Genomic DNA, 22,851 nt, shown 5'->3' with positions numbered 1-22,851 from the left:
TATATATATATATATATATATATATATATATATATATATATATATATTAGGAAGATTAGGAGATGTCCTCATCTATAAGTCATGTCTGTGACATATTTAGTGATGCGTTAGACGCAAAGCTGAATATACCTTTTTTCTGATTCTTGGATTTTTCCACCTGCTCTTATCGCTAAAGTTAGCGTCGTTACTTAAACAATCATTAAGAAATGTCATTATGGTAACAAATTATATTTAACCAGTAGGAGTTCTCTAGGTATTATTTCTCTTTATGTATCTTATACTTGGCCATATTTGTTCTTATTTAACTTGAAACATTTGCAAATATATATGTCATATCAAGTTATAATGAGCTCTCAGATATGACAGACCTTGTATTGTTTCAATTATCATTTAAGGTTGATAATTAGTACCACAGACCACATTTTATTTGGTATTATAAAAGTGCAAAATTGTTGTCGTCATATCCTATAATAAAATCAAATAATGTTTAAATGACAATTAGAAAGGTTTAAAGAGATTTTTTGCGTCGCTTCACCACTATGGTCTTGTATGTCGACCAAGAAATTGTTACTGTGACAGAACAAAAATGTACCTTTTTGGATATTCTTTTTCCACAGTATTGTTATATCTATAGGAAAATTCAGTAAAATGAAACAGGAAATAATCCCCAGTCCCCTAACTTAGCTGACAATTTTAGCGGGCCCTACATTTGAAAAAATATTTGATAAAGGTTTTGAAACCAGAAAAAGAAAGCACAAAAACGTCACTCTGTCTATAGATGCTTTAAAACTTATGATATCATTACTGTGGTAGGTATTCAAAAGTAAACTGTACCAATACACTATACTGTACTATATTTATTATATATAATTTCAGTTATGTATCAGCTGTTGATCTCACTGTTATGATTGTCATGTGTTTACAGTTTTAGTATCATTTAACGTGTAGTTTATTTTTAGTAAATCTTCCTAATTAATTAACAGAATAATAGATTATTTTAAATTAACCATTGATGATGGATACACATTTCAATATTGCAACAGAAAATAATGTTGTTTTTGGCCATAACAGGTTAAACATCCAAGAACATATTATTTTAGAAATGATTTGGTGTTTTCTAATAAAATAATATTAGCCAAAGTAGACGTGTTTTATGTTAAATTGTGTACAGTTATAAAATAGTTTGAATTCGTGTCTGGCATCTTGATAAAATATTCTTTAAATAGATAATTGTTTCATAAACGACAAGTAAACATAGATACACATAGCACGACATGAAATACCTACTTGAATAACCGGAATGGTGGGAAGATTGATCGACAAGTGGCGTGTCTTCCTCCTCGGGATATGTGTAGTGGACTTTGTGACCTTTAACTTTGTCATTCTTTAGGATGTTTACGTTAATATAGTCGTAGCCGGCGTGAACGTCTTGACCATTGGACGTGTCCACGAGGGGATTTTTTAGCAAGTGGACAATATCGTCGGTTGCACCATACATTGTCACATTTTCGGAAGCTGAAATAACCACGATTGTAAACAACATTCATGTGCTCATAGTATTGGTTATGCCGACATAAAAAATATACACCATTTTCACCATTATACATGGTTACATACTTTTAGTTGTTATTAGTTTAACAAAATATCAAATGTATCGTTTATTATAAAAGTTGGGCATGCAAGAATATTATTTTTGTGTCATAATAGAGTATTATTCAAATTTATAAATTTTATTTCATAGGTTATTTTAATTCATAATGTTAAATTGTTATAACTATTGTGTGTCTTCAAAATCTAATTATAATTTTCTTGTTTAATGGTTTAAAGTTTGAACATATTTTATAGATAAATTTTGTTTAGTACATTTAGACTAATAAGAAACTTTTGGCTTATTATTTTTTAACTGACTTTTATTTGTTAGAACTAGCTTTTCTACTAGCTTTTCTAGTATAAAAATACCATAGATAGATCGAAATTATTTAAATATTATATTTTTAATTAATAGTAAATTTTTAATCTCTGTCATAATTTTATGGCATATGATTCGCCATTTCTTTATAAAAGGACATCTTAAGAAAATTTATTTAATAAAATTGTGCTATTATATTTCGTATTTGTGTTAATCAAAAAGAGTCCATTTATTTATTAATTATTTTAAATATTCTTGTGTTAATTATTATTTAAAATATTTGGAAAATTATTTTATTTATAATGACTTTCTTATCGACTATTAAACAATTTAGATATGTTCAGTAGTTTAGTTCTGGTTTATTGTAATATTTAATAGAATTAGTTTAGTTTTAATTATCATTTAAAATATTTAGAAAATTATTTTACTTATAATCACTTTCTTATCGAGTTTTAAACAGTTTAGATATGCTCAGTAGTTTAGTTCTAGCTTAATTAGAAAACGCTAACAGAATATAATTATGCTGTCGCTGATGACCTCATACAATATGCATATTTTAAATTATTTGCGTTAATTCTATCAAAAACTTCATTATTTAGTTATTAATATGATCTACACAAGTACGAGCAATATTATATATTAGTTGATTATAATAAAAATATTTTGGAGTCTGGTTATTGACTCGTTTCGGATGGTTGTTCTTTACCAGATTTTCTAATTTTTCAGCATTCGAACCCGGGACTATAACAATAGTAGAAGTGTCCTCTTAACTGTTGCGGTTGCTAAGATGGCTAGAATTATAGTTTGTTAATTGTTAAAATCCATTAAAATGCTTTGTAGTATGTCAAAAGATTAATTAATTTTCATTATGTTGTGTTAACATTAAAGTGAGTAAAAATTATGTTCTATGGCTTTGGCTTTTATTACATTTATAATAGTTTGATGGGGATAAACCGACTTACATTCTAATTCTTGATCTCGAATTTGTTAAGATATAATATTTTCTTTTCCTTAAATTTGTTTTGTACCACCTGCTACCTATGGGACTAGAAATCCTAAAACTCGTTTTGGACTTACCTCATAATTTCTTGAAATTAAGTAATGCGAAAATTCTCGGTGTATAGTTTTTTTCTAACAAAAATGCTTACTGAATTAATTTTATCTTCAATACTGTTCATCCAAATTTCGCAAAACTAAACCGATTTGACTAGATTAAAGGATTTTCTCGTTGGGATTTTTTTTATTCTCAATAAATGTAGTTATAGAATGTTACAGTGTTATATAATTGTTACCGTTATAATATAATTTTAAATGTATAGATTTAGCCTGCTTGGTGGCCGGCAGTGGTAAAGGCGATAGGATGCTCTTTCTACTGTTGCGATAGCCGCGGGTTCGAATCCTGCTGGGGCATGGTCGTAAATTTATATTTGTGATTGTCCTAGGCAAGAGTGTAAAATCCGACAAGGAAAATGATCCCAGTCACGCCAGTAACCAGGCTTGGTAAGACCGGATGTTTTCCGAGATGATTTCTAAATTTGTTGTAATTTCTAAAAAGTTCGGGGCCCACGTTAAAGTGTAGGTCCAGTCCAGATAAACCCATAGTTGGTAAAAGGAGACTTTAAAATATATTTTAAAAAAATGTATAGGTTTATATTAATATTTCTAGGACCCTGGTTGTACTTTGTATATTTTAAAATGTTTAAATTACTTTTCCTTATTTTTTAAAAATATTTAATTTTATTTTCGGTTAATATACATTTAGTAGGAACTGAAATACATGTAAATAACTTTAAAGCTATACATTTAGAAGAATTTTATGTCAATTCAAATGGAAATTTAGGCACGTTTCTGTTAAATTCTTGGATATTATATATGATTTACCTAACATCCTTAAAATGTCTTCGCTATAGAAAGTTGATTTGAATTTTTATATTCTACTATTAATGCTTGAATTATTAACATTTGTTATTTTATGAACAATTATGTAATATTAGAAATATAAATGCTCTTTTATATTATATATTACACTATTATTAGGCGCTCCTATATATTCTGACCATTTGTCACCTCAAAAAGGCGTTTACTGAAAAAAAGCTAGTACAATATACATCAATAACAATATGTTCCTTAATTTTTTACAACTTCTTTAACATTTCTGGCAACCTGTCTATAAAATATCAACAGACCGATGTTGGTATGGCAGAGAATCATTTATCAATTTTCTCACATTTTCAGCAATTTAAAACCTTGTAAAAGCTAAGTCTTTTTATCATCTACGCTAGTAATAATCAGAAGTATATCTGAAGAGTATGCTGAGCGCGATAGTATTTCTCATCGAAATTGTAGCAATTTATCCTTCATAATCATCGCAACGTGTGGGCGACCGTTGTCATGTAACGGGATGACTTTGTGTCAATTCCTCGCTATTGCTGATCTTTTTTCAACAATATATCATTCACTTTGTTCAATTATATCATAAACAACTGTTGACTTCCTGATCCTACCGTATGGCCAATGGAACTTGAGGGCTATGAGTCAAACTTTTTGGTGTCGGTGTTTATAGTTGTGCTATAACAATCTATGAATTTCTTAGCCAATAATTTCCGCAGAAGATCCAGTTTTTATCACCAGTTACAATACCGCACTTTGTCTTTCATTCGGTTCTTTGTTATTGACCATGATTTTGTAACTGAAAAATAAACATTTTTAAACACTTTCTAAAAGTATTTGATTGCTTGCTCTATGCTTCTCTTTGGAACAAATTCCTTTTTTTCTACTTTGAATTTGATTCACCAGTTTCTATCCACTCAGCTAATAATATTTTTGCTATAGTAGTGCTTCGGTATTTCATCCATTGTCATTTAACTACATAAGAAATAGCTTTCATTTCGCTAGACCAGGCCTGAATGTGATCTCCGATAGTAAATATTCAAGGCGTTGTTACTTTTAAGTTAGTGCGTGTACATATCAAATCATCTTGGATACAAACTGATGTATGTTTAAAATTAGCTACTAAATTGTAAACACGTTATTTTCTTTCAAATTGAAGTTAACTTATCTCGACTGTTTATATTTTCTGAAGTAAATACCGGTTTTGTGCGATCAAAATGTTCAGTACCATCGGCTTGTACGAGTGCGTATCCATAATACTCATCAAGAAATTATTTATGTTCAGTAATGTTTTCTCCAACCCAAAAATGTTTATTTAGGACAAGCAATAGCTGTTTTCAAATGTTTTCAAAATAACAGAAGTTGTCCCATTAAACCCACTGTTATCCGCATCCTATCAGAATCTTATAGCCTTCGTCAGCAGAAGACCTATGTGCAAGGCCAGAAACATCTTGAATAATATGCTGTTAGTAGTAACTTGTTTATTTACATAATATTTGGGAACAGTTTAGTATGTCTTAATGCTGTTAACAATACTATCCAGTATTATAAAAATGCATTAGCATTACTGTGTAATATATTGACTTGCGAATTTATTTTAATGTCTCAATTTAATATTCGTAAGAAAAAAAACCTTCAATTTGTGGTGATAGTGGTGTCAGAATGTCATCATTGGTGGTTGAAAAGGAAACTCCTATCTGCAGGTCTATTAAAATATTCTGAATCAGATTTCGATCAGAAAGAGGTTATTCGTTAACAACCCAATAACATCCTTAACAGAATGCAGGTGAGAATCAGCTGGCAACGGTTTCTATTGATTTTAGGTCCAAGCAAAAAATTTTAGAATAATAATCAAGCTCTCGTATCGTTTGTAATCCTCAGTTTTGGGGTATAACAAATAAATATAGTATTTTTACTACTTGTATTGTAACTGCACGATTTTTTTACAAACTCGATGGCTGTTGATGATATTGACATTTTACCACAAATTAGTAAAGAATATGTAGAATTTTTATTAATTACACCTTACATTAAATATGCTTAATACAATCTTAATTTACAAATTAATTTATTACTACTGTTGTGTTGTAGTTGCATTAATACACAAGCAATGCGAATACGGGATTAATGCATCAGTGTGTATTACCGAAATTAAAATAAAACTAATCTAATCAAGCTAAATTTCACAATACACTGATACACAAAACAATTTCGTGTGGTTTGGATCGGTTCGACATTATGATTTTCAGCATATTGTCCAGTAACTATATTGCTTTCACGTTGCTGTGAGTTTTTAACATTATTTCATGTTTTATGGCGAAATGTTGGATCACTTCTATGTGTATCTATTTGATTCTGAGATCATCGCGCAGCTCTTTGTTGGTTACGTAGCGATAAACGTTGTTAATTAATTATAGAATTTTGTTTTGAGTGCGTTGTAATAATAGATGGTTTGATGTTTTACTGCAACCACATGTAGTGGCATTCCATAGGTCCACGTTAACTGGTAAACCGATCTCCTTGATGCTCTCAAGTAGAGAGTATATTCCGACTAACCAGTACAGTTATTTGACCTTGATTGTAATCTACTCCGCTTTTTGTATAACATGATATTTCCAGTTTAGCCTACAATCGAGATGTATTCCGAGGTATTTAACTAATTTTTCTTGAGTTATCGGATATCCATCAAGTGAAATAATTAGGTTTTTGTCATATCGCTACAACGCAGTATTAGCATGGCAAATTTAAAGATATCAAGCTGTATGTTCCAGTCTCTAGTCCATATGTAGATCTTTTTGACAGCTACTTTTTTTACAGCATTGGACGGAGATACATTTTTGGCATTATAACTGTGTCGTCGGCAAATAAGAAGATATACAATAAATTATAAATAATTTAAATAAAAACGAAATAGAACAGATTAATGAATTTAAATATAGCCTTATGCTGGGTATAACATTTATATGTTAACACCAACCTGAAATCTCATACGAACGTTCATTTTATTTCTGGCAATTATCTTCTCCAAATATTATTCTCGCACTTATCGTTATTAATGATTTTTAAAATTGTTCGATTTTCTTTCGTTACTTTAGCACCTCGTGCACGGCAGCATGATCAATTTTCAAGAGCAGGTCACGTGAAATTCAAACGTTAAGCGTTCTATCTAATATGGTTCAATTTCATCAATATTTTTCGAGTGGAATTTTTTAAATATCGTAGTAGGTTTACTGTATATATTGTAAAAAGAATATTATATATTTAATGGTTTATATATATATATATATATAAGGTTCTCACTATCCCACATAAAATATATATATATATATATATATATATATATATATATATATATATATATAAGGTTCTCACTATCCCATAAAACAACCCATAATTTTGGCCAGTAGACTTGGAGTTACTGATTTGGTTTACCATTTCAAGAAATAAATTTATCAATTGAGATAATTTTATAAGTCTAGTACTTATGACTTTGGCATTTCTAAGCTATTCTTTATAGAGATATATCATTATACAGAAAAAACTTTTTTTAATGGGAATCTTCTTGTACTTCTTCATGTATTAACAACAAATTAGATTTGTTTTGTTAGTAATTTAATGTTTTGTATATGTCACAAAATTATTTTATTATTTTTGTATTGTTGGGGCTCGTCATCGACTTTAAAATGATCAATTGGAATTAGTTAATAATATTGTAAACAGATAAAAAGGTTTAGGTAAGTATTAAGCTATACTATGAATATATAGTAGAATATAAAATATGTGTAGTAGATAGGTTAAAGTTAGTTAAAGTTAAGGTTTCTGTTTATTTTATTACAACGATTATTATGTACATATTTTATTAAAAATTTAAGTTTGATTATTTCTTATTAATTAGTGAGTCCCTTATTTATTTTTATGAGGTCGGTTAAATTTTTTTGTTAATTTTTTTTTTTCCATTTTTAGTGTTAAAGTAGGCCAAGTAAATGTGCAGACCGTATGAGGCAAAATAGAAATGAAGGCACAATGATTGAAAATTAGTAATGTTTCAGGCCCCGGAGAGCGCTACCTAGCTTAGGTTATTTTGTCAAATGTTGTAGCCAAACTAGAACAACAACAATAAGTCATTGCCATCGCGGAAATCTAATCTGTGAACTCCGCATGTGAGCTGCACGCTCCAACCACTATACCATTGATTCAGTTGTTTGCAATATTTCTACGGCTTCTTATATGATATGGTTAGTGTTTAAAAAGCAAACTGAATGGCCCTTGCACTGAACGATTTCCGGTCTTCCGCCACATTAGTTTAACAATAACATTATACACATATATCTGACTATCTTAGAGAAAAAAAAATAGGTTAAAACGTTATATATGCGTTTAAAATTTGAGGGTTTCCATCGATCTCCTCGTTTTCCATTATCAGATCCTGACTTGGATCCAATGGGACCACCTCGGAAGTGCACCCTTTGGAATAAAAAAAGAATTTTGAAAATCGGTCCATAATTGAACAATATATACAGTCGAACATAGAACCTCTTAATATTTTTAAGACGGTTAAAAATGCAGGTCGCAAACCATTTTTCCTTGGAATTCATCAGTCTCTGTGCCGTTTATATTTTATGACATACTTTCTCCCACACTGTCCTCACAAACATATCATATTTAATTTCTCTATCATTTAATCTAACCATCTGTATAATCATTCATGATTCTCAATCAGTGGTAGGTCATCCGATGATTATATATCAAATATATTTTACATCACTTATGAAAACATGGCATAGTCACATTACTTTCTATTGTTTTTTCTTAGTGTATCTATTTTTATATCTCTTCAGTTCAAAATTAATTTTATTTCATATAAATTTGATATAAATTTGATTTATCTCCTTTATGTTATTACACTAGTGTTGTTTTGGGTTATTGTCATATTTTTAATTTTATTAGCTTGCCTTTAATACCTTTTAAATTTTTCATTTTAAGATATATAATTAACTCTACATAAATTTTTGGGTTTTCTTTTACAAATCCACACTTATAATGTTCTGTTTTTAACTTTTCAACCAGTCCTTGTGCAGTCTTTTTTTAGTACCTAAAATTTTATGTGTTGTATTCAGTAATGTTACTATTCTATAGTTTCAGCGCTTACTAATTTCTGTTTTTGTGTATATCGACGGTGTTTGTTTCACGTGAAATTCCGATTCAATTATCACCTATCAATACTTACAATTCTATATTTTCTATTATCGTGTCTACTCCGTATTTCTTATTGACTCTTTTAATTCTACTACGGCTATTCTTTAAGTTCTTTTTATAGATTTTTATGTATTTTAACCTATAATAGCCTATGGCAACCTATAGCAAATATTGGCATCTTTATTAGTGTTTCTACTAATGCTATTTTTCATTTAATACACTTCCGTTTCATTCGTATCCACTCTTCTAGAGCGCTAGGTCTAGGCGTTGTTATCTATCCAGTTTGTATGGTGATTCTTTAGTTACCTCAGATTTAATTATTTTATTTCTAGCTTTTTAATTACTTATTTACTAATAGAAATTATTTTCAAAATACTTAGTAATAGACAATTATGGTATGAATATGGTACCTTATGAGTTTCAATATATTTTATAATTTATTACCGGCATTCTTTTTATATTTAGGTATCTGCTATATTTTGCAAACGTTTTCAACTAACATCTAGTTCATAATTAAGCTAAAGACGATTTCTCGACAGAAAACAAATTATATTCTTAGTTAATATTTTAATTGAAACAGTCACTGACAATAGCAAAACGAACCGAATTAAAATTTTCCCGTTAGATTAAAGCTGAAACCGTGGAATAGATTTATCTCCGTACAATTAATTATAAGTTAAATGTTTGTTGTTGGCACGCGGTTCAACTTTTTACTCGTCAGGTTATAAACAGGACTAATGCGATAATTAACTGTTTTAGCATCAGGTCGGAGCTAGTTTAAACTCCAACGTCTGCACGCTCGAGCTGAAAGTTGCCCCACGAAATTGTCGGTGCAATATTTTACTTCAACGCTAGCGTTGAGATTATGCAGGTCGTATGATTGTAATATACATTATTAGCTGGTTTGAGCATGATATATATATTATTCCATTTATTGTAATAGTTCTGTTTTCGATGAAGAGTTTAATAACTCTGGTATTTATTCAGGCTATACCATTATATCAAAAGACATGAAAATTGAATAAATCAAAGTAATAATATCTGAAACATTCATTACTTCCGATACGATTGCATGAATCTGTTAGATACTCTGGCTAAAAATTGTTATATGTTATAATATTGTATTATAAAATGACTTTCAACTTGCTTGACTATATCGAATGATGAGCGCCATGATACTATTTGAAAAGCTTCATTAGCTGGTTTGGGCATGATATATATATTATACAATTTTTTGTAATATTTCTATTAACGATGAAGAGCTTAATAACTCTGGTATTTATTCAGGCTATACCATTATATCAAAAGACATGAAAATTGAATAAATCAAAGTCATAATATCTGAAACATTCATTATTTCCAATATGATTACATGAATCCCTTAGATACTCTGGCTAAAAATTCTTATATGTTATAATATTGTATTATAAAATAACTTCCAACTTGCTTGACTATATCGAATGATGAGCGCCATGATTCTATTTGAAAATGGTTTGGTACAGATTAGTTATGACTGCGTCTTACAAACAAAGTCCAAGCAGGCTTTAATTCACCTTGGTCTTATCTCTTCTTTGTATTTATGTTTTATAAATGTACTATTACTCTACACTGAGATACTATATTTAGTTATTGGGTTATGGCGACTTTTTTCATTGTATATTTTCTAACTTTTATAAACTCTGCAATAATAAATAAAGAATAGGAAATATGATATATTTATTAAAATTATCGTTCAAGCATATTGACTGATTAAGCTTGATGAAAATCAGAAAATTTATTTCAAATTTTAAATGGGAATATAATGCAATGCTTTTGGATTTTTGGTAGCGACAGCGATTTTGCTAATTTTTACTATTTATTATCTGGATTAGATAGATTTGAAATAAATGTAGCCTGGTGTATCTGATTAAACATTTGCTTAAATTATCTCGTATCAAGTATTAAATGACAATTGTTTTACGCATTTCATATGTTCTTTTAATATGTTTTCCATTTTAGTTATATTGTAGTGAAAATGTTAACTATATAAAAGTATTTTTAACCTATTGTATAAGAATGACTGGGATTCTTTTATATATGCATTAGCTCCTTCAGAAATTCACCTTTCGGAGATCTACTACATATCAGTATAAAATAATATATATTATTCTAGTAAAGTTATATTAAAATAAAATAGGGGGTTCATCATTAATTTGACATATAATCGGAGTGTAAGCTGAACGACGGAAGCTGAATAATTTTACTAGAAAAATTAATGTCCTCTGTTAGTATGTTGAGTATTTATAAAAGGGGAGTTTGTATTTCATAAAATGATTTCAATAAATATATATCCTTAAATAGTCCTCAAATAAATTTGATTAATATGTAACTGATCATTACATCACATCAGATCAGAAAATAATAAGGTTGAAACTATTCTATAACAAGAAAATTTATTTTCTAATATTATGGTATAATGTATATTACAGTTTTCATCTATTATTTAAATTGATAATCATAAAAAATATTGTTATCTCTTACTAACACCACATAGTAACCGTTACCCTTACCTAACTGTGTTATTTTAACTAAACTATATTCAGTTCAGAAATATGGAATTATGTAATGTATTTTATTGATTCAATTAATATGCTAATGGACTCGTATATAAAAATATATAACTAACCGCAAAAGGCATCACTAATATATTATATGATGGCATACATCCATGTATTGCTCTTTTACTCTTTACTTAATAAATATGGAATTATTTAGATTTTTGAAATGTTTTCAGTAAGCAAATAATGTTGTAGAAACGGTCTATAAAACTTTAAAATAAATATCAGAGATAACTCGGTTCATTGATCGGAATAATGGACAAATCTGATGCTGATTAGATGGTATGGGAATATGAAAAATAAATTATTATTTGCCTTAAATTTTTTTAAATATACGTAGTTGAAATAAGGTCAATTAATAATGTTGTTAAACTTAATTACACCATTTGGATCACCACATTTATTACTTAAGCTGGCGTGATATACACGCCAGCTTAAATAGGGCGATCCAAGAGATTCTAAAGAATTCACAATTCACTTTTATATTCACAGCAAATATAGGTTTAAGTTGTTATTCAAGTAACTGTAAGAATAATTATTATAATATACTTGTGAATCACTGATATCCTTCAGGATGACCTGTTAATTAGCCCTATAAAACCAACGTTCACATTATTTTTTAATGAATTACACCTAGTAATTCAGCACTCATTATTTTTCGAAATCTAAATCAATCAAAACTACGCAATGAACTATATTTGGTGATGAACCCAACCGATGTACCCTTTACGTATAAATTAATTCAATTGCTGATTTGTCTTGCATTCGTTATGACGGGCCAATCTCTGAGTGTTTGTGGTTTGAATCTAGAGAATGTTTGTTTTTCTCATTATAAATTGTACCTGGCATATTCACGTGTCTGTAAACCATTCGATTTATTTGTGCTAGCATGTGATAACAAAACGAAAAATGTTTTATATCACAAGGTGCTTCATTGAAAAGAATCAATCTTCAACCCATATAGTAAAATACATGATTTCAATAAAGCTAAAATATTAAAACACCAGGCTATTGGAAAACTTGATTTTAATTCACCTATTAATTATTGTTTTTATATTTGTTATCTTTATAAATTAATAAAATATCCTTAGTTAATAAATTTCTCGTGTTCATTTTATTACGTTAATGGAAGCCTAATTAAATTTAGCAAATATGTCATAGGACATTAATTGACTATTAGGCGTATTTGACGGTATTGGTAATACATAATATTACGAATGAAACATTATTTGCTATATATTAAATATCCGAGTTATCTATTTATCAAAATGCTTTTCTTAGGTCTGGTATATCGATATTTTTTAAAATATCAATATATCGAAAAATCGGTATTTTTTTCGGTGGCCAACACCCTTATTTACAAGACTATAGCTTTATAAGAATAGCTTTATAAAGGTATATTATTTATTATATCGACAAAGTGTTACAAAGTAAGTTTATAACTCCGCGTATTATATACCATCAAATATTAAAATATATGGTGCAAACTGTTATAAATTATTATATCTATATTTAGTTTCGGTTACTTCCTGGTGCTTCATGGCAGTTTGTTTATGTGGATTTAATTTTTTGAATATTTAGTTTTGTGAATATAAAATACAATTGTTTAATCTCAATTCCCTAATATAGTTTAAATAAGGGTAACTAAAAGCAATTTGTATATCTGTCTACCGTGACGCTCTATTCAAAGCAGTTAAAAATATACGTTAAATATAATGAAAGCATTAAAGCACATTAGATGAGGAATTTCAAAAGCTTATTGGAACAGTTATCGTTTTCAACTAATCGGTTAGTCTGGAGCTTTCAAAGAATAAAATAGTTTTATAGAAACAGAAATATGACAAAATAATTTTATGGATAGAGCAACGCTAGAACGGGAAATTCTCCTCTATTTACTAGATTTACTATTGAATTGCTTGGTCTAATTCTTAGTACCTTCTATGAATGCTGAGTACTACCAATTTATAAAATGTTGAAAAATAAGCTGATCCTTTGATAAACTTGAAAGATGTTTTTCCAATGTAGTTATATTTGAGAAATTGGTGAAAGAAGGAAAAAATTCTCATATAATAATGTTTAAATCAAGTATTATAATTTAAAGGACAGCGATTTATTGCGTTTTAGTAACTTTAATCAGTCTTCCGAAATGCATCCATTTTCACCAATCGATTTTAAGGTGCTGGTTCGAAAATATCTCATTATTAAAATGGTATTTGATATCTTACAAAATGCATTATAAATTATACTTAAAAAGACATTCCGGCCTTATGGGTTTCCGTTGGTCGATCGGCTAAAACTTTTAAGTGATATTTGTTACCGTTGCACCGCCAGCATCTTTATGAGCTCGATCTTTCAAATAGTTCGGCCCTGGCTTACGGCGCACCAAGCTCGAACCGCGATGGAAACTTTTGCAACTTTTTATAGAGTAAATCGATTGGAAATTGGAAGGAAAATAAATCCTGCTGTTACAAGGTGAAGAACGAGATATAACACCCGAATTGGACTTTTTTTCCTTATATCTTCTAGACCGCGTATTGTTACAACGTATACCAATTTAATATTTTTTAGTTTTTATTTATTACCATTTCTGTTTTTCTGAGTCATGAATCTCATATGAATCAGTCTTTGAAGTTTTTCAAGAAGCTCGTTTCGTATACATTAAAGGCTCTGTGATTGTCATAAATTATGTTTATTGAAGTATATTTATTGGTCGTTTACAAAATATATGTGCTGTTTGAGGTTATAGATTAGATGCTTGCATGTATTCTGATCATTTTTTGTTTTAAATGGACGTTAATCAGAAAGATTGGTAACATTATATATCAATTAAAATGGTTTAATATTTCTCTTCCTTTCCTATATCATTTTATAGACCGTTTTCTGGCAACATAGAGCTACCGTGTCGGCAGAGTAATTTTAGTTTGGCATTTTGAAACCATGTAGACTCTGAGTCAATCTAAACAAGCGATAAACAGAACTAACAGTGCATATTTCACAGGTCTTGTAACATGTAGTCGCGCACTGTCCTTCAGTATTATGACTTTGCGCCTATTTTTATTCACTGCTGTTTTCTTTTTTGTAACCCTACATTGTTCAGTTCGTTCATTTGATATCAGTAAACATCTGCTGTAACTATCTCATTCAGTTTTAACTACTTGTAATACATTAGACTTTGCTAATCCCACCATGTACTGCTGCCAAAACACTAGATATTTTTAAGCTTATGATTGTTAACAGTAGATCGAGTTTTCATTACTAGTCAGAATACGCCATCCAAAACTTCTTTGTTTGTTAGAAAAAAGCAATAAGACTGAAATGAATTAAAATGGCATGAAAATTTTTAGTCAATTCATGCAGTTCGTTCATGTTATTCAAAACAACAAAATTTATAAAAATGGATAGTTTGATATTTAAAGTAACTTACGTTAAAGTTTTAAGTAATGAACCGTTAAAAATAGCCATAATTTGCAGAAGACATAATTGAAGAGAGTGCTTGACAAAAAGATCAGAAATAGAGGCGTATCTGGTTTCTTATCTTGATTATCTTGGTGCCATGTTTGTCTGACCAAATTTATATTATACTAAGTTCTCATAACATATCTAGTAAATTTTTCGTATTTCGCCCTATCATTCCCCTCGAATCAAGTGTAAATTAATAGATAACTAAGTTTCAAACGTTTAAATGAATACAAGCAATTCAATTAACCTTACACTTAGCAAAATCGAATTTAAACACGAATTTTAAAATGACGATTCATCATTTTATATTACACAAAATATATTTTGGTTTATATTAATATCACATTGGAATACCTCACCTGTCTGATAACTATTTGTGTAGCTGGCTACACATATATGTCATAAAATGAAAACAAATGAAAAATGAAAAAATCTAAATATTTAAGGAGGTAAAAAGCTATTTTTAAAAATTTTTTGATTTTTTTTCAAAAACATAAATTAGCATATTTAAGTTGAATTGATACTATGATACATATTTTAGAATTAATATTATGAAATAGGTTTACTGGAAAAAGGGGTGTTTGAATTTGATTTGAAATATCAATTTACGGCTTTTTGAAACAGCTAATTGGTCATTAATACATTTACAAAAAAAAACCAAAAAAACATGTATTTACTTAATTTTTTAATATTTTATACGTTTTCTTTTTGGGGAAATATTTTGCAAAAATAGTGTCATTCATGGCCATTACTAACAATATATGTTAATATTTAATTTTTCATAAAATATTTTGGATCACAAATAATGTAAATTTCATATAAAATAAATATTACTAAATTGTAATGTTTGGTAACATTGTCACTAAATTATGTGGATATTTTCCTAAATATTATGTATTATATATAAAATTATAAAATTATTTTATTATTTTTTTCATATATGGCTTTGAATTAAATATTTTGTTTAATTAAGGGGTATATTATAAAGTGATTTATGATAAAAGCGTTTTGTATATTTTATGAACTAAAAAATATTAATAATTTTGACGATATATATTTCATATTTCAATTAACGGAATTAATTAAATAATTTATAAGGGTTTTTTTTAAAAAAGCAACTCAAAATTTTATTCTGTTATTTTAATTGATTAATCGGTATATCGGTTATCAATTAAGTGGAATTAGCTTTGTCATATGCAAAATAAATTAGCTGTTTCTAGTGTTACTATATATTCAGCGATTTGACTATTTTGACACATTTCTTTCTTTATATTATCAAATATAATATATATGTTTAGTTTGTTATATATGCTGCTCACTTAAATGTTTTTAAATAAAATATTAATATTGTAAATATGCTACAAATTGTTGTTCAGAAAATGTTTTGGGATATTACATTAATTTAAATTTTCTTTGAAAATTGTAATGGCATATATTTTTCAAAACCAATACAGTCTTAGATTAATTTAAATCTAGTTTTATTTAGAAGCACTTGACAACTCCGATTTCTTATTCTCTCTGATAATTAGCACTAGCTAGTATATATTCTGCATATGTTCCATATATCGTCTGCGACTGTCGGTCTTGCCCTCTGTGTGTAGACTTTATTGTGATGACCATGACCCATGTTTCTAATAAGATATATAATATATAATTGTAATATCATGATGTGGCGTTTTAATATTTTAAATTAGAATTTTGTTTAACTTTTTGGATTATTTATTATTATGTTTGGATTGGATATTATTAATTTTGGATGAGGTCTTATTATTTAGAAATTGTTTCCACTACACAATCACCTTTCTAGACGGTTCGATATAGTTCCTGATATTTGGTTTGTTCATTCTAATGCCAAAATTCGCTCCAGTTGATTATTTTAGTTTTGCAGATCGATTTCAAACTAGTATGTATATGATAGTGTTAGATGCATTTGCTGACAAAATATTGCTTCCCTAGGACCTTGTTAAAATTTCACCTATGCGGTATATTTTCTATGTATAGCATATTTTGACATTATTAGTGCCAGAAAAAACTCCAGAAATATAAATGGCAATCCAAAATATAACGTTAAAAATACTCATACATTAGCGTGATAGGTGTGAATATATATTATCACATAATACAACAATAGCTGTAGTGCAGTAATTATTACGCTATCATTAGTATTCAAATTATTTTGTATTTTATGTGAAACCATTAATTTAATTATATTTTTCTCCGAATATATTACCAAATGACGTTTGAGAACAATAACTTTAATAATTGTAGTCTAAAATTCACTATAGAGCATATTTAGGTCATTACAAAAGACGAACGTGTACCTATGAAAGCCTCTACTACTTGAAAAAATAATTGTGTATTATAAAAAAAAATCGATTGCTGTAGATTTAACAAGGAATATATTGTGAAAACAAGGTAGCAATCATCGTGTTAAAGACATGAGGTTTTAACATTCTTAACTGTCAATCACTGTGTATGCAAGAAATTGACTATGTACTTGTATCTGTAATACGTAGTGTAATGCGGTGGACCATCCGCCATCTGGTTTTTGATGGGTTGGTTAAAAAAAATTAACTCTGTGTCGCTTTCTATCGCCATTTAACAAATCTGGCGCAGTCGCAAAGATACCGGGGAGAGCATAAAGCTGTTCTCTTTTGAATTCATCCAATTAACCGAAGACAAGTAAATTATTAAAAGTTGGCTTGGCGTTGGATTGATAATCGTTCAAGAGATACTCGAAGTGTCTATTGGTTTAGTTAAATGGATTTCGGGCAATAGTATTGCAAATGAACCTATAACGTCACAATAGCTATAAACTATTCCAAGTAAGAAAACTTTAAGGTTTTGAAAGACATCCCTACTCCGTGGATTCCTGACGCCTTACAGTTCAAAGTGTAAGGCCATCAAATACCGAGTGAAGTTACTGCGAATGAGCGTAGTTTATTGTAATTTGAACAACTTGCTGTTCAGGGTGAACGAACACCAAATTCTGATTGTGGACATAGACGATTGGAATCGGGAGTCAACAAAGCTGGTAATCTACTCCATAGAGGAATAACATGGGAATTTGGATAGAAACGATGCTATATCGAAGATCCTCCAAGGCAAACTGGTGGATGAATTTTACAATAACTATAAGCTATCCAGACCGGATAACAGCACATTCTTCTGGCGTTTTTTTAGAAAGGAGTTGTTATGTACGGCCAAGACTCTCCGGCCATCTGTTTTCTGACTACCTGAACGGTGAACTAGTCAGGTTGGTGTGTTTTTACCCACAGTGTCTTTTAATATAACCATTCAACAAGTCGCATCTTGTTTCCATTAAATAAAATAATATTGTCGGTACGTGTTACCCTAAGTTAAATTTATTTTACTTGTATTTATGTCTTATAGCATATCGAACTAATATGTATTGTTATTCTATATACTATTTTATTGTATTATAGTTCCAACGTTACATGAAAAATTGTGTTTTTTAAAACTGTTATTCAGATTTGTGTACAAAAACTAATTAATTTAATTTATAACTTTATATATATAACTCTATAGAAGCTCCAGACAGTTTCTGATCTTACCTTATACGATCATAAATATAATCTTATTTGGCAGTTGAGCCCACGCAATAAAATCTTGAAGACTTATGAGAATTATAGCTTAATAAAGGTATATTACTTATTATACCGACAAAGTGTCATAAAGTAAGTTTATAACTCTTCGTACTATACACCATCAAATATTAGCACATATGGTGCACCTTGTTATAAATTATTACAGCTATATTTAGTTTCCGTTACACTGCTTCTCCTGAAGGTTCACGACACTTTGTTCATGTTGATTTAATTGTCGAAATTTAGTGTCAAAGAACCTTACAAAATTTTGTGAATATGAAATACTATTATGAATATTTTTTACACCTAAAAATGTTAAAATAATTATCAGCAGTTATTAATATTAATTTCTTGTCTAAAGTTATATAAGAATAAAATTTTTCTACATAAAATAGCGATTTTATTTAGTACTATTGGATTATTTACTACATGTAGATGCTAATCATGAAATGCTTTAAAATTTTTGACATACATTGTTGATTGAAGAAACTCATGGTGATGCTGCTTTTTCGTGTCTCAATTGTCGGTTTTGCTTTCCATAATTTAAAAAAACTTATATGACATTAATGACAAAATATCGACTTTCATGGCCAAAATTGTTTAGAAACAATAAATTGTAAAATTTATACCCAGCTCAAAGTGTCAAAGAAAAACTTGGTGCTGGGGATGAATCAACAGACAGGCTTTCCAGAAGTTTATGCGATGGGAAATACCAAAATAGCAAAATGTCATGGGTTAGTCCAGGAGAGTTATTCACTTCGACAGCGAACCGGAATAGACATTGCTATAAAGTTTCACTGCTAAGCTCTTACTGAAAATCTCTACCGAGTGAAATGAAGAAATTATACGATATATTGATGGAAAGGTAACGAGTAGCAGACGTAAAGTGGCTCCTTTTCCCAGCACTCAGCCACATGTTGCAGCAATTATGCACTCTTGCAGCTTGAATTGGAAGTTCTATCCCAGACAGCATACACAGCAGACAATCTTATTATCAATCATACTTCTATTATTTATTCAAATCAATGTAGTATGATCCGGCTGGCACACGATTTCTAAATTCTGTAAAAGTGCAAAAATATGCCAACGATGAGTACCAAACCAACATCACCACGATGTCGTCAGAAATATTGGAGAGAGTTGTAGAAAACGATGGAAATTAATCTAATATGTATAATATCGAGTTTTCTTTATAAATGCATTTTTAAAGTTACAATATAATGAAATTTCATGCAACTACCTAACATATTTATCAGATATAAGATTGAGTTATAAAAATTTCTGAGGTATACCTAATTTTGTCTGATTTCAGTTTGCAATTTTTATAATTTTACTGAATAATAATTTGTTAATAATATGTTTCGACTAGCTGTATTATAAATAAAATCTACTGTTATTGTCTACTAATTTTGTTCGCTATTTTCATAATTAATTTATAAAAATTAATTGCTTATTTTTTTAAACAACATATATTTATATAGAGCAAATGGTTTTTTAAAATAAGTTTGAATGTAGGTATGAGTGTTATGTAATAATGTTAATTCTATCAATGGAAAGTGAATTGGTATAACCAGTTATGGTTAAGTTATATATGAATAGTTATCTAAAACAATTCGTAATACACACACATATATAATACACTTCTCTGATTACATAATTTTGAATAAGCCTAAACTAAATCTAAGCTCAATATATTATTAAATATACGTTTTTGTATCATGCACTCTAACATGGCTATTAACTTAAAAATTTCAAGGTTAGAATAAAATATTTTGACTTTGTAGTCATATGGTAAGCAAAAATATGTCTAAAAAAATTAGATCTTTCCTTATTAAAAATTTGCATATCTATTCTATTTATGACTTTATATACAGGATGAATCTGTTGCTATTTCCGATTGGTTTTTATTATCCTACCAAGAAGAAATATCTGTTGAAAACTAATTTAATTTTAGCTATTATAGAAAAAAATTATGATTTGTTTTAATATATTTTTTTTATTAAAGGGTCGTCAAGTATTGAACTAATAGTTTTATTATTATTATCACTTAATAATGAAAATATATTAAGACTAGGGTTAAATTACATTTCATCAGATTTGTGTTGAATAATAAAAACCTTTTCAATTTCTTTTTCCACCCCGTAATATTTTAATTGTATATTGTATGCAAGTTTTACAAGACAGTATAAAATATGTACACGTCAACTAAAAGGAAAAACATAATCGGCAAGGGGAGAAAATGGTGTATATCCTTTTTCAGTTAGGTGTAACCCAGTCTCACCAGTAATCGGTTGCTCGTTGAAGCTGAAGTAAAGGGCATCGTGGATGATATCTCTTCTACCACGTTTATTGATATGAACACTACTGTTGCTTTGGTGCCAAAGAATGCGGTGGTGCTGGTGCCACTAGATCTGTGCTGACGCATGCAAATATTTACTGAAAGTGGAAAATGTCACATATTGCATTGTTATTAAAAACCTAGTGTTTTTATATTGTATTTTTATTTTTCATTTTGTATTGTCTTTGTTTCACGGTTTAATGAAAACATTATCAAATAATATATCCAAGAATCTGAGTATACATAGTATATTTATATATACTTTAAATATTTGATAAAGCATATTTTCATATATTGCGATATATTAAACAAAAATAGTAATTAAATTTTAAGGGAAATTATAGTAAAATATGGGATTAATATGTATGTCTTTAAAAAGGTTTATTTAAAATTTAATTTCTCTCATTTGTCGGACAGGTAGATTATAGATAACGAGGTTATATATAATATGGCCTCTTCGTCCATCAATCCTTGCAATTACAACATGATTGGTGAAGTAAACTTCGTAATTTGAGCGTTTCTAAATAGCTTTAATTGATTTTGAAACGCAATGCGTAAATTAACAATGACCTGTTGTAGAATCATTCTATTGTGTGTTTTGGAGCTTATCGGCTAGTATTCGTCAGTGGGAGTGTATTTTTAAAAAACTATATATTGCACTTATGATACTATACTATATTACTGCGTTTCAATTTGTAAAGAACCAATGTCCTTAGTTTTTTAGACTGTTAAGAATTTAGTAGAATAAAATCACAATTCGCAGTAATAAAAAAAATGTGTTTAGCAATTCTTCATCAATCGTTCTTAATATCCCTTGGTTCTTGATAAGTGAATTTTGCAAGCTATCTTTGAGTTTAATAAACTACACATTTCTTCAGCTCGAACATGAGTTTCGTTAAAATACGATGACTATTAGTAACCCTTATATTAAGTATCTATTAGGTGCTTGTACGTATTTTGATCAGTGATCTATTGATGAAAATGCGTGGTAACAACATAAACAACTGTGGTGATGACCGCTAATTGACGGTTAGGTTTTTAAGGACTTAAAAGTATAGATTTTGATGTCAATAAAAAGAGTAGCCTGGATGACCAAAACAATGCGTATACAATAAACTGAAAGACTTTTGGATGAAAACCCAATTCACACATAAACGAATTTTCAAACAGTTGAGCAAATGATAAATCAAGTAATACTAGACGTTTACCTGCGATAGGACAGATTCAATAGGAGATAAAACAAAATATCCGATCTTAACCAGCTTGATTACTGGTGTGACTGGGATGGTTATTCCTTGTCGGAATTTCCACTGTTGTCTATAAAAACATTTAAAATTACAATCAAAAGCCACCCATATTAACACCAAAATACATGGTCATACTTAAATATGTAGGCCTTATTGTGTATGTGGTGGGATCAACAAAGTGTATTCTATTACGAGGTGTTAAAAGCGAATAAGATTGTTGCTGAAGTTATTATAAGTCGATCAACTTGAACGAAATATCCCCGCCAAATTAACCTATAATAGCGGGTTATCGGCTCGTTCCCACCTTGAAAAGTTGTGAAGGAAGCTCTATTACAGCTCAGAAGGAAAATTCTGCTATATTATGCACTCACCAGATACAACCACTTGTTCAAACCAGCAGTAATCCTTCTACACTGTATCGTGCCAGAAAGATGGAAAAAGTTGTAGAAAAGGCGAAAGTCCTTTTAAAGCGAAAGAATGATCAGAATACACACAAGCACCTAACGTTTTATAATATAAGAAAACAATCTTTGCTAAAATATGTAAAATGTTTCGATATTGAAAAATAACTAAACTACTTTACCCATTATCTTTTTCATCGCTGAAT

The 22,851-nt window shown here is 29.1% G+C and overlaps 1 protein-coding gene across 2 annotated transcripts in view; it reads right to left on the bottom strand.

Annotated features, from left to right (window-relative positions):
* The window catches only part of Gfrl (Glial cell line-derived neurotrophic family receptor-like), a 598,276-nt gene that overhangs the window by 54,614 nt on the left and 520,811 nt on the right, over positions 1-22,851 (bottom strand). For both annotated transcript variants that reach the window (XM_076399821.1, XM_076399820.1), the window contains one exon: positions 1,288-1,515. In XM_076399821.1, the coding sequence (XP_076255936.1) occupies positions 1,288-1,515 (228 nt within the window). The remainder of the gene's footprint in view (positions 1-1,287; positions 1,516-22,851) is intronic.

This window comes from Rhynchophorus ferrugineus, unplaced genomic scaffold (assembly GCF_030347505.1).
Source record: "Rhynchophorus ferrugineus isolate W39M unplaced genomic scaffold, kcgeb_rfMv2 rfM3, whole genome shotgun sequence".
Classification (NCBI taxonomy): Eukaryota; Metazoa; Arthropoda; class Insecta; order Coleoptera; family Curculionidae; genus Rhynchophorus; species Rhynchophorus ferrugineus.
This window is presented reverse-complemented; position numbering and strand designations above follow the sequence as displayed.